This window comes from Enhydra lutris, unplaced genomic scaffold, assembly GCF_002288905.1.
Source record: "Enhydra lutris kenyoni isolate GAN:26980312 unplaced genomic scaffold, ASM228890v2 scaffoldscaffold13, whole genome shotgun sequence".
Classification (NCBI taxonomy): Eukaryota; Metazoa; Chordata; class Mammalia; order Carnivora; family Mustelidae; genus Enhydra; species Enhydra lutris.
Window position 1 is genome coordinate 33417091 of NW_019154097.1, and position 14041 is coordinate 33431131.

General features: G+C 39.3%; 1 protein-coding gene across 1 annotated transcript in view; it reads left to right on the forward strand.

The window, feature by feature from the left end:
• Positions 1-14041, forward strand: part of LOC111145656 (nucleoporin 188) — a 47855-nt gene that overhangs the window by 5457 nt on the left and 28357 nt on the right. The window contains exons 2-8 of the mRNA XM_022500731.1: positions 2473-2527; positions 4421-4494; positions 7027-7111; positions 7932-8012; positions 8698-8742; positions 9498-9590; positions 9746-9865. Of these exons, the coding sequence (XP_022356439.1) occupies positions 2473-2527; positions 4421-4494; positions 7027-7111; positions 7932-8012; positions 8698-8742; positions 9498-9590; positions 9746-9865 (553 nt within the window). The remainder of the gene's footprint in view (positions 1-2472; positions 2528-4420; positions 4495-7026; positions 7112-7931; positions 8013-8697; positions 8743-9497; positions 9591-9745; positions 9866-14041) is intronic.

Sequence of the window (14041 nt, forward strand, 5' to 3'; positions counted from 1 at the left end):
TAATTTTTTGTTAATTCAGATTTATCAAACAAGTAAGTTAGATGATAATTATTCTCTTTACAAAAGGCAGTCTTACTTTAAAATTTTACTATAAATTTCTTTAAATGGTGAGCTTACCTCTGTTTTTAATTACTTAGTGCTTGGTTTACTCAGACATTTTAATATACATTGACAATAAAGAGTCCTATTTGTTTCATTTACTGGGTCTGATCTCCAGATTTTTGAAGAGTGAATGCTGTTTTGTCATCAGAAAAATGATTAGCCATCACGCAGAACCATTGTGGGAGCTGGTGTCTATTGATGTGGCAGGACTCAAGTGTTTTCTTAAAAGCATTAATGCTTAGAAAAGAGATTTATAATTTTAAGTGTGTTTAAATTTCTTTTGATGGGAAAATCTGGACTTTTTTTGGGGGGGTAAAGATTTTTATTTTTGAGTAATCTACACCCAATGTGTGCTTTGAATTAGCAACCCTGACATTAAGAGTTATATGCTCCACCCACTGAGCCAGCCAGATGCCCCCTGAAAGAAAAAAAAATTTTTTTTAAAGATTTAATTTATTTATTTGACAGAGAGATCACAAGTAGGCAGAGAGGCAGGTAGAGAGAGAGGGGGAAGCAGGCTTCCCGCTGAACAGAGAGCTCGATGCGGGGCTCGATCCGAGGACCCTGAGATCATGACCTGTGCTGAAGGCAGAGGCTCAACCCACTGAGCCACCTAGGCACCCCAAAAATTTTAAGTAGAGCTAGTGCTTGGTGTTAGTTTTTAATGGGAAAAACATTTTTCAGTTTATCCTCATAGTTAAGAGAGCTTGTGTCCTTTTTGTTAAATGTTTTGTATATCTTCTTAGACCTTTTCGTTTTCTCTGCAGGCAGGCTTTCTAAGTAGTTTTAATTTTTTAAAAATTTTTATTTATTTATTTATTTTTGGAGCGATGGGGAGAGAGAGCGGGTGGGGGGGCAAAGGGAAAGGGAGAAAATCCCAAAGTGCCTCCATGCTGAACTTGGAACCTGACTCAGGGCTCGATCCCACAACCCTGAGATCATGACTTGAGCCAAAATCAAGAGTCAAACGCTTACCTGACTGAGCCACCCAGATACCTCTTGGGAGAATTTTTTTTTTTTTTTAAGATTTTATTTATTTATTTGACAGATCACAAGTAGGCAGAGAGGCGGGCACAGGGAGGTGAATGGTGGGGGTGGGAAGCAGGCTCCCTGCTGAGCAGAGAGCCCGATGTGGGGCTCTATCTCAGGACCCTGAGATCATGACCTGAGCCGAAGGCGGAGGCTTTAACCCACTGAGCCACCCAGGTGCCCTCTTGGGAGAATTTCTTAATGGCTACATTTTGAAATTCAGTTCTAGACTTTAAAAAACCCTATAACATGTTTCCTGAAGTTGAAAGGCATGGATGAGGGAAGGAACTTGGGTAAGCATGTGGTGGAGAGTATATTTGAAGAGCTCACAGGGGCAGGGACTATTGATGTGTTTTTATGTGTCTTGCACAGTGTGTGGCACCTAGTGGCAATTAATAAATGAACAAATATAGTACCATTCATAATGACCATTAGACTTTTTTTGATTGAGAAAGTGAATCATACCATGCATTTAGAAAATTTTCTGGAGACACCTGGCTGGCTCAGTCAGTAGAGCATTTGACTCTTGATCTTATGGTCATGAGTTTGGGCCCCACATTGGGTATAGAGATTACTTAAATAAATAAGTCCTTTTTAAAAAAAAAAAAGATTTTATTTATTTATTTGACAGAGATCACAAGTAGGCAGAGAGGCAGGCAGAGACAGAGAGAGGGGAAGCAGACTCCCCACTGAGCAGAGAGCCTGATGCCGGGCTCGATCCCAGAACCCTGGGATCATGACCCAAGCCGAAGGCAGAGGCTTTAACCCACTGAGCCACCCAGGTGCCCCAATAAATAAATCTTAAAAGAAATTTCTGAAGGTGATGAGGGGGGTTGAAATACACACAGTCCTTTTCTACATTCTCCTTTTTAGTCACTACATTTTAATGTAAAGGGAGGAGAGAAATTGATACACTGATGCGTCTTAGCATAGGAGATGTAAGATAATTCATTAATTATTGTATTACATTCTAAAATGTACATTTTTTCATATTTTAATGCCTCTGATGTTGCATGCATTTTATTATTGATGGCTGGTAGGACATAAATAATCATGTATCCTGCAATTAATGGCATCTTAAATGCATTAAAATACAGTAGCCATCCTCCTTTTTAACACAGCATCTGCTTAGTTTAGGTTATATGTCAAGTTCTTAATTTTTATTTTGAACTCAAACTTCTAAGAACAATATAATGGGAATAATGTCCAGAATTTTAACAAATTGTTTTGTACATTGAGTTTTCCTGGTTTCAGAGAATAAACAAAATACTGGAAGGCAGCTTAGTCAAATTTGTATAATCTGAAAGTTCAAAATTACCCCTGCTTTCCGTCATTTTTCAGGAGCAGCAGGGAACTGTGGACAATTCTGCTGGGAAGGTCAGCTCTGAGAGAACTGGTAAGTGGGTGGTGGTCTTGAGTGGATTCGGTTTTTTTTGTTTTTGTTTTTGTTTTTTTAATTTTTATTTTTATTTATTTGACAGAGAGAGAGAGAGAGATCACAAGTAGGCAGAGAGGCAGGCAGAGAGAGAGGAGGAAGCAGGCTCCCTGCTGAGCAGAGAGCTCCATATGGGGCTTGATCCCAGGACCCTGAGATCATGACCCGAGCCAAAGGCAGAGGCTTAACCCACTGAGCCACCCAGGCGCCCCTCTTGAGTGGATTCTATGGTTCTTATGTAGCTTGTGTTACAATAAACCTCCGATATTGCCTTGTCTTTGAAGGAGGAACTAAATGCACTTTTTTTATTTCTAAAACTTTATAAACATTATGCATTCCCTGCTTTTCTCTGCTGAAACATAGTGTGTCTTCTAGCTCAGCTGCTGAAGTTTCCAAACTACTACCTACCCCCCTCCTTTTTTTTTTTTTTTGGAGATTCCTTATCTAAAAAGATACCTGTGCTGCTAGACTGGCTGCTCAGGGTTCGGGGACAAATACCACTTTGCTGCCTCCAGCTAAGGAAAGTTCTAAGTCCTTTTCTCTGTCTCCTTCTTTACTTGCCTTTTCCTTTTTTTCCATGTTGCCAGCTCCCTAGGTCATAGGGGCTGTGGTTTCTAGGACTTTTCTAAGTATAGTAAAGGACAGTTTTTCATGTTGATCCTTGATCCTTCTTCATGTTGACCTTGTGAGGGTAGAGCGTTAAGATGACGTTCAATTATTACTATTGTTACTATGGTAATCAACATAATGAGTGTTATACCTTTTTTAGAGCCTTTATTTTTATTATTATTATTTTTTGAAAAAGATTTTATTTATTTGACAGAGAGAGAGATCACAAGTAGGCAGAGAGGCAGGCAGAGAGAGAGGGGAAGCTGGTTCCCTGCTGAGCAGAGAGCCCTGATGTGGGACTCAGTCCCAGGACCCTGAGATCATGACCTGAACTGAAGGCAGAGGCTTAACCCACTGAGCCACCCAGGCGCCCCTATTTTTTTTTTTTTTTTTTTTTTTTAGTAGGCTCCACATCCAACATGGGGCCTGAGCTCATGACCCTAAGATCAAGAGTCACATGCTATACCATCTGAGCTAGCCAGGAGGCCCTGGAGCCTTAACATTTTTGATATGCTTTCATCTGATAATTCTGCTTCTAGGAATGTATCTTACAAGAATGAAATCTTGAAAAGTTTTGTGCACACAGCTCCTTACAGTCGTGTTATTTATATAGTAAGGAATCACAGTTTAAGTATATCTAACATTAGAGGCATGGTAAATAAATAATTATCTAGCCACTTGATAAAATATTATGCAACTGCTAGAAAGGATGTTTATCAAGATTTTCATAATAAGATTAAGGGACACCTGGGTGGCTCAGTCAGTTAAGTGTCTGCCTTCAGCTCGGGTCATGATCCCAGGTTTCTGGGGTTGAGTCCCACATTGGGCTCCTTGCTCGGTGGGGAGCCTGCTTCTCTGTCTGCCTGCTGCTCCTCCTAGTTGTGCGCATGCATGGTCTCTCTCACAAATAGGTAAATAAAATATTTTAAAAAATCATAAGCAAGGAAAAGGAGGCTACAGAATTCTCTTTTTCTTAAAGATTTTATTTATTCGAGAGACAGAACATAAGTGGAAGGGAGGGCAGAAGGAGAGGGAGAAGCAGACTCCCCACTGACCAGGGAGCCCAAAATGGGTCTTGATCCCAGGACCCCAAGATCATGACCTGAACCGAAGTCAGTTGCTTAACCCACTGAGTCACCTAGGTGCCCCCAGAATTCTCTTTTCAAAATGATTTCAATTATGGAGAAAAACATTAAAGGCTCAGGATTATGTAAATCCTTATATAATTTTTTTGTTATTTTCCAGAATCAGATTGAGGCAGAACTGAATAAACATTGGCAGCGACTCTTGGAAGGGCTGTCCTACTATAAACCACCCAGGTATGGCTAATCCATGTGTCTGGTTAGAGTAATCCCCCTGAGGAAGCCGGCGTAGCAAAACTGTCATTGTGTATGATTTTGTGATGCCGCCGGGTTAGGGAGATGGCAGAGAATACGGTTTGGTTACCAGTGGAAGACAGTTGGGCACATGATTTCTGTCTGTTGAACGAGGGGAAATTCCTTTCAGAAATACAGTGTTATTGAATCCAGTTATATAACCCTAGTGTCTGGGGATGAGGAGTCATTAACTTCTTCAATTAATAGTTCTAGTGTTTATTTCGGTCCTCTGTGTCTATGTGAGGTGCCGGCAGCAGCAGGTGCTGGGACAAGGCAGTGAGCAGTGATGAGAGCAGCTGACCGCTTACGGAGGATTTACTGTGTACCCGTTGTTCTTCTGAGCGTGCATAGCAAGTCATTCAGTCCTCATAAAAGCCCACTAATTTCATTCTGTACTAGAATAAATAGATTTTTTTAGATTTTTTTAGATTTTTAGATTTTTTTATGGGGTAGTGGAAAACAACAATAACATCATATAAAGTAGTTTAAAAATGAAGAGAATATATCTTGTAGGTTTAGACCCTTTTATGTTAATTCCTAGTCCAGATCGCATTCTGTAGTGCATTGTAGTTGCCAAGCCACCCTCGTTTCCTTTCTACTTTGGAATATTTGATTTTTTTTTTACATCTTCACCTTCCATCATCATTTCCTTAGGTTAAGAACCTTTATTTTTTCATTGTTCACTAACCCTCCCCCCATACCTGTTTAGAAGTAACTCCCAGACATGGTGGTGTTTTATCTGTAACTACCATGTATCTAAAATAATGGACTTAAGAAAAAGAAGATAATCACTGTATTATCACATATAGGTACTTTGATTATTATCATTTCCATTTTACAGATGGGGAAACTGAGGCACAAAGAGGTTAAGTAACTTGCCCAAGGTCACTCAGCTAGTAAGTGTAGAACCAGGATGTGAACCTGGCAGTCTTACTCCAGTGTTTGTGTTCTTAATCATCATTCTCTGTTGCCTCTTTCAGAACTGACTGTTTCACTTTATCTAGCCTTTGTGTTGTGGATTTCCTGTGAAATGTGAGAGTCTCTATTAAAAAAATCCAACAACAACATGCTTGTAGTTCGCAGAACATTTGTGGCATTACTTTCTTTTTTTAAAGATGAATGTTTCTTTTATAAGCAGCATGATATTCAAAGTCCAACAGACCTTTTCTTGTAACTTCAGGCTTTATTTGAATTTAACCTTTTTTTTTTTTTTTTCCTTTAATGTCCTCTTTCTAGCCCAGGATCCACCCAGGATCCCACATTGCATTCAGTTGTCATGTCTCCTTAGCTCATAACTGTGACGGCATTTCAGTCTTCCCTTAATTTTCATGATCTGGAACAGTTTTGAAGAGGACTGGTCAAGTATTCTGTAGAATGCCTTCAATCTGGATTTGTCTCATGTTTTTCTTATTATTAGATTGGGGTTGTGGGTTTTGGGAAGAATGCAGAGAAGTGAAGTACCATCCTTACCATAAGAGAGGATATGGTTTTCCACATGAAATTGCTGGTGATCTTAACCTTGCTCACTTGGGTAAGGTGGCATTTGCCAAGTTTCTCTTCTGTAAAGTCATTTTTTCCCTTTCCCCTACTCTGTGTCTTAAAAGTGGGTCACTAAGCATAGAGCCCACTCTCTGGGTGGGGGTACAGTGAAATTAAACTGTACTTCCTGAAGGAGTGGCATCTGTATATGTTATTTGGACTTCTTGTGTAAGGAAGATTTTTCCCTTCCCCATATTTATTTCTATCATATGGGCTCATGTATATTTATTTTATACTTTGCTTATACCTTGTTTTAGCTTTGCTCACTGGGAGTTCTTTTGGGTTGTCATCTACGTCCTCTCAACATTACCCCATCTTTTTGTTTTCTGAATATTTCCTTTCTGGCATTACGAGATGCTCCAGGCTCATCTAGTATTTTCTCTGCCGCAGCTCTAGAATTAGCTATTTCTCTAAGGAGTCCTGGTAACTTTTATTAGATAATGCTGTTAGAAACCAAGATCTGGGGGCTGGGTGTGCTCACTGCTACTGGGGTTTTTAGCTTCTAGGCCTTCTCAGTAGATAGAGCTAGGTAATGTATGTATGTATACTAACAGACCTGGTTTTAAATTTCATCTGAACTTTTTATTAGCTGTGGGATTTTTGGTAAGTTATTTATTGATTATGAGTATTAGTAATTCCATTAGTAAAATTTCCCTTTCATAGTTGTAAGGATCAAAAATAATGTAACCTAATATATCCATATATAATATTATTATAACTACAGTTTGTAACAGATAGATACCATATTTGTTATTTAGGCATAAATAGTTCTGTGTCATAAAGTCTGTAGAGATGAACTTGTTGTATATGTGTGTATTTTCATAGGCACCTACAGGGCAGAAAAAGGTCTGTGGTAAAAATATCTTTAAGTATGTTTATTTAAAATCCTTAGAGGGTCATTGAGAATGAGGAAATGATTCACTGTTCTTTTCATAGTCCAAATTCAGCCGAAAAAGTGAAAGCTAATAAAGATGTGGCTTCACCGCTGAAGGAACTGGGTTTAAGAATCAGCAAGTTTTTGGTGAGTAAAAATTAGCAAGGTCTCAGTTTACTTGCTGCATTGTGGATGTGCATTGTTTCGTTGTTAGTGGTTTTCAGTGAAAATTCAGTTTATTTCAGTTTTGGAGATTAAATTGAACATACTGGGTTTCAGAAATATCCATGTGGTAACTCTTCTTGTTAAAAGCCACAAAATAAGTTGCCACATCTGTTTACTATATGTATCATGGAGTTTTCTTCTTCATGCGTGTAGTGTACTTTGTTTATTTATTTATTTATTTATTTTAAAGTTGTTTTTTTTGTTTTGTTTTGTTTTTTTTTTTAAATCCATTTGAGGGAGAGAAAGAGAGAGCGTGAGAGGGGAAAAGGTCAGAGGGAGAAGCAGACCCCCCCATGGAGCTGGGAGCCCAATGCGGGACTCGATCCTGGGATTCCTGGATCATGACCTGAGCCGAAGGCAGTCGCTCAACCAACAGAGCCACCCAGGCGCCCTGTAGTATTCTTTAAATTGCCTAGATTATATTTAAATATATAGCTATTTCTTTTTAATTTTGGAAACCCACATCATGCCTGTGACTGTATCGATCAATGGCTTGGTAAATAAGCACAGTTGTTTCTGACATTGTAAATTTAATTGTCATGTAAATTACATGTCTATGACTGGCTCCTTTTTCTCCTGTTTGGAGCAAACTTATGTTGTGTCTTTTAATCTTTTAAAAGGATTTCTATTTATTCAAGTTCTGTGTTCATTCCAGAGGACAAATCTTTAGAATGCTTTACTTCCCATGTGTGTTTTCTGAGCTGAGGTGGCTGTGCCTCTCTTAATGACCCCTGCATTTCAGGGTCTTGACGAAGAACAGAGTGTGCAGTTAATCCAGTGTTACCTTCAAGAAGATTATAGAGGTACTCGGGACTCACTGAAGGTTTGTAGTTATGTCCGGCTCCTTTCTCCTGCCTTCTCCATTTTTCCTTGTGTTTTAGGTGTTTAAGGGTTTTGGTACCGGTTCTTTGCAACAGAGGTAGGTGATCAGATACAGTGATTCTCAGAAGACACTTTCTTTTTTTTTTTCCTTAAAGATTGTATTTATTTATTTGACAGAGAGAGACTGTGAGAGAGGGAACATAAGCAGGGGGAGTGGAGAGGGAGAAACAGGCTTCCTGCTGAGTAGGGAGCCAGATGCGGGGTTCAATCCCAGGACCCTGGGATTATGACCTGTGCCAAAAGCAGTTGCTTAACGACTGAGCCACCCAGGCGCCCCAGGAGAGATTTTCTAAAGGCTTAAAACACATGTACTTAAACTGAAGTCTGTCCTCAGACTTCACAGGATGAAGAGGTCAAAGATTGACGTGTTAATGATAGAATCTCAGGACGTCAGAGCTGAAAACAACCTGGGACTGTATGGAGCTTGTCTGGCCCCTCATTTTGCATATAGGGAAATTGAGTCCAGAGGAGTGGGCTGAGATTTGAATATATTTAGGTAAAAAAATACTTCCAGAAATGAATGGGCACTTAAAATCTTGAAAGGTGAGGTGAAGATATTTGCCTTTTTCTTTGTTAATTGAGCTTTGCTTATAAGATGACTGCGTGACTGTTCTTCTTTCCTTCAGACGGTACTGCAAGATGAGAGGCAGAGCCAGGCCTTAATCCTGAAGGTGAGTGGGAGTTACTGTTTTCATTCTTTGTTGTGAAATTGGGTGATGGGTTCCTGACCTTGTTCTCCTGGGCATTGCTGGCTTTGGACTCTTATTGGGTAAGCATGGAAGGTGTCAATGAAGTAGGTTAGTAACATACTTGTGAAACAAGAGGCTTTTTATCCACTGACCCCAGCTGAGACCTTTCCCAAAGGAGACTGTCCAGCTACTGGGGATGAAAACTACTTCATGTGTCTTTTTTCTCTACGTCTAAATGCAGGAAGGTTAATGTATATTTCTTTATTCCTTTGTCTTCCCCTACCCTCCAAAGCAGCCTTCTCATTTAGGATCTCATATAGAATGGAGCTTGACTGTGACTTCAGAAGTAGTTTCCTATTTGGTATTTAGCGAGAACCAAGTACCTTAGTTATAAGCATGATATATACAAGTGGTGTTTTTATATTTGCCTTCATGTATTTGGCCTGTCAGCCATAGCTGTGTTGTGTGTTTTTTGAAAGCTTTGAGAAATCATGCAAGACAACTTGTTTATATTTTTAAATAATTCCTTTTATTTTGCATGGCTTTACTTGTATACTATTTCATGAAGGTCTTTTGCTTTCTTTGGCCTAACACAATCTTTCTGTGTCTATGATTGCTAGTAGAAACCAGCCTTTTCCATTCTCATCTTTAAGTGATCTCTTTATCAATAAATTTAAAATTGAGTGTCTTTTGTGCAAAGGTGAGTAACTGATTTTACGTCTTTGGGTTCTTCCCAGATTGCGGATTATTACTATGAAGAAAGAACCTGTATTCTTCGTTGTGTCTTACACCTTCTCACTTATTTTCAAGATGAAAGACATCCCTATAGGGTAAGCCCGTTTAGTCCTCATGGTTCTCTGTATCCTATAAAATTCAACACTGTTTAATAATTTTATATTACTCCTTTTCACTTTCATTTGAATATTTACCTTTTATCGTAGGTATAAGTTACTCTGTTTTGGGTTTGTTTGTTTGTTTTTTTAAGGTTGAATATGCAGACTGCGTTGATAAATTGGAGAAGGAACTAGTCACAAAATATAGAAAGCAGTTTGAAGAGCTTTATAAAACTGAAGCACCAACATGGGAGACACATGGAAACCTCATGGTATGTGGTTACTGGGCCTCCTGTAACTCTGAGGAGAGTTGTATGCCTTGCGCATATAGCTTTCAGTTACATTATTTATTCATTTATTAACTTGTAGTATTTATAGATGATCTTCAGAAAAGTTTAAGCGTGTCATGGATCAAAACATTGATGACTTTAAGTAATGGTACTTCATTCTGGACATTTTCACTTGACTTTGTCTATCCACTTAATTTACTTTCTGTTCTTACTTAAAATTTTCTTTAAGTGGTTAATAGAACTCTAAACTCAAGATTTCTTCTACTTGGGTCGCCTGGGTGGCTCAGTGGGTTAAAGCCTCTGCCTTCGGCTCGGGTCATGATCTCAGGGTCCTGGGATCGAGCCCCACATCGGGCTCTCTGCTCTTTGGAGAGCCTACTTCCTCCTCTCTCTCTGCCTACTTGTGATCTCTATCTGTCAAATAAATAAACAAAATCTTTAAAAAAAAAAAAAAGATTTCTTCTACTTTATTATCATTATCCTTTTTAAAAAATTTTTTTATTTTTATTTATTTATTTATTTTTTAAAAATTTTATTTATTTTTAAATAAATAAATAAAGGCGCCCTGGAGAGGATTTTTTAAAGTAAAATTCAAGAGCATGAAAGAAAAGTAATTTTAAACCCAGCAACAACAAATCAAACACTTTTGCAAGGAAAAAAAAAATAGTGCAGTAAACGAAGTAAGACAAAGTCATATTATAAAGGGTTCTTAAAATAGAACTCCTATAAATCACTAAGACCCAGTGGAAAAACAGGCAAAAGCGGTGAACATACTCACATCCAACACTCTTGTCTGAGGGATGGGATAATGGGTACTCAAATTTTGCTGTATAAATAACTTTTTTTAGTGGAAAATAAGACAGTATTTAAAAATTGAAAAGCACAGGGGCACCTGGGTGGCTCAGTGGGTTAAAGCCTCTGCCTTCCTCTCAGGTCATGATCCCAGCGTCCTGGGATCAAGCCCCACATCGGGCTCTTTGCTCAGCAGTGAGCCTGCTTCCCTTCCTCTCTCTGCCTACTTGTGATCTCTGTCAGATAAATAAAAAAAATCTTTAAAAAAAATTGAAAAGCACATAAACTGGAACTGCAGGGTTCCAGTGTAAAAGTTTATCCTGTCGGTGCTCCTGGGTGACTCAGTCATTAAGCGTCTGCCTTCAGCTCGGGTCATGATCCCGGGGTGTTGGGATTGAGCCCTGCATTGGGCTCTCTGCTCGGTGGGAAGCCTGCTTCTCCCTCTCCCACTCCCCCTGCTTGTGTTCCCTCTCTCGCTGTGTCTCTCTCTCTCTGTCAAATAAATAAACAGAATCTTTAAAAAAAAAAAAAAAAAAGTTTATCCTATAAATACATTCACACTTGTGTGAAAGAACTTGTGTAGATAACAGATCTGTAGTGTTCCCATTCCCAGCTTTATTCTGGTCCAATTTCCATCCAGTAAAGCTCACTGATTTTAAACATACAGCTTTGACAGTTGTAGGTAGTTACATGCACAATCAGTACATAGAACATTTCTATCTCCCCTAGAAAGTTTGTAGTCAATCTGTGATCTTTGGCCCCAGACGACCATTAATTTGCTTTCTGTCACTATAGGTTGTTTTTTTTTTTAACTATGACTTTTAAATTCTGGTAAAATAATATGTAATTAAAATTTATTATTTTAACCATTTATTTAATTTTATTATTTTTAAAGATTTTACCTATTTATTTGGGAGAGAGAGAGGGAATAGGGGAAGAGGAAGAAAGAGGGTCAAGCAGACTCTGCTGTGCATGAAGTCTGATGCAGGGCTTGATTCCACGACCCTGAGATCATGACCTGAGCTGGAAATCAAGAGCTGGACAATCATCCTGCAGACCCACCCAGGTGCCCCTCTAGTAGGTTTTTTCTAACAGGATTTTTCCAATACACATGATCACGTTGTCTGTAAATAAGGGCACTTTAGGGACGCCTGGGTGGCTCAGTTGGTTAAGCAGCTGCCTTCGGCTCAGGTCATGATCCCAGCATCCTGGGATCGAGTCCCACATCGGGCTCCTTGCTCATCAGGGAGCCTGCTTCTCCCTCTGCCTCTGCCTGCCATTCTGTCTGCCTGTGCTTGCTCTCTCTCCCTCTCTCTCTCTGACAAATAAATAAATAAAATCTTTAAAAAAAAAAAAAAAAATAAGGGCACTTTAACTTACTTTCAAGTCTGTATGCCTTTTATTTCTTTTTCTTGCCTTATTAACTGATCAGGACCTCTGGTACAATGATGAATAGAAGTGGTAGGAGAGCCAACATTCTGGCCTTGTTCGTAATCTTAGATATAAAGTTCAGATCTTTACCCCTGAATGTGTTCTTAGTTGTAAATTATTTTTGTAGTGTTCTTTATCAAAATGAGGAAATTACCTCCTAAGTTTGCTGAGGGATTTAGCTTTTATTAGGAATCCTGTCCATTTTGTTTTGGATCTTTTGAAATAACATTATGACTTTTTTACTTTGTTGTGAATTACATTGAGTCTTTGGATGTCAGATGGATCTTGAAATCCTGGCATAAACTCCACTTAGTTATGATATATTTTGCTTTTTATATATCGTGAGATTTGAGTTGCTGAGAGTTTGTTAAGGAATTTTATGCCTATGTTCATAAGGGATATTTGTCTGTAGTTTTCTTGTGGTGTCTTTTTCTGGTTTTGGTATTAGTGTAATGTTAGCCTCATGAAATAAGTTGGGAAATTTTCCTTCCTCCGTTTTCTGAAAGAATTTGTGTAGTGCTGTCTCTCTGCCTCTCATGAATAAACAAACTTTAAAAGATCCTGAAAAAGAACATGTATTCGAAAGTAGTTTGGTGTGCTGGTGAGACATACCAGGCGGATTGAGATTGTTTAGATCTGTGGTTTTGCCAATTTTTTTGTATATTCTGTCAGGTGTACATTGTATTTATTTAAGTTTTTGGAGAGCGGTTGACACATTTTGGGTGTACAGCACAGTGATTTATCATCTGTCACCAGGCGGGGTTAGTGTAGTGCCATTGACTGTGCTTTCTATTCTGTGGCTTTTATTCTCATGACTTACTCATTCCACAGCTGGAAGTCTCCCACTCCCCTTCACCCATTTGGCCTGTCCGCCTCCTTTCCTTCTGGCAACCACCAGTTTGTTCTCTGTATTTATAGATCTGGTTCTGGTTTTTGTTTGTTTCTTCATTCGTGTTGTTTTTTAGATTCCAGATATGAGTAACATCATACGGTATTTGTCTTTTTCAGTCTAACTTATTACTTCATTTAGCATAAGATCTAGGTCTATCCATGTTGTCACAGATGGCACGATCTCATGCTTTCCGCGGCGGCGTAGTATCCCATTGCTGCCTGTCCATGCGTCTGCGTGTGTGCCTTACTCATCTATCAGTGGACACTTAGATTGCTTCCATAGCTTGGCTATTGTAAATAATGTTTTAGTAAACATAGGGGTGCATGTATCTTTTTTTTTAAGATTTTATTTCTTTGAAAGAGTGAATGGGAGAGAGAACACAAGCAGCAGGAGGGACAGAAGCAGAGGGAGAGGGAGAAGCAGACTCCGTGCTAATAAGCAGGGAGCCCAATGTGGAGCCTGAGCCGACAGCAGACGCTTAACCGACCGAGCTCCCAGGCCCCCTGCACATATCTTTTTGAATTAGTGTTTTCATTTCCTTTGGGTAAATACCCAGTAGTTAAATTATTGGGTCATATGGCATTTCTGTTTTTTAATTTTTGCTTTTTAGAGAGAGAAAGAGATCATGAGCAGGGTGCGGAGGGGCAGAGGGAGAGAGAGGATCCCAAGCAGGCTCCATGCTCATCGCAGAGCCTGATGCAGGGCTTGATCTCAAATCGTGTGATCATGACCTGAACTCAAACCAAGAGTCGGATGCCTGACTGCCTGAGCCACTCGGGCGCCCTTTGGTCTTTAAGTGTTTGAGGAGCCTCCGTACTGTTTCCCACAGCGGCTGCACCAGTTTAGGTTCCCGCCAATAGTGCACGAGGGCTCATTTTTCTCCACATCCTCACCAACACTTGTTTGTACATCCAAGGAAGCTGATTAAGTTATGGAAAATATATAAATAAAAATAGGGCATTTCATTAAAAGTAATGAGGGGACTGATAATGAAAAATAAGGGGCGCCTGGGTGGCTCAATCAGTGAAGTGTCTACTTTCAGC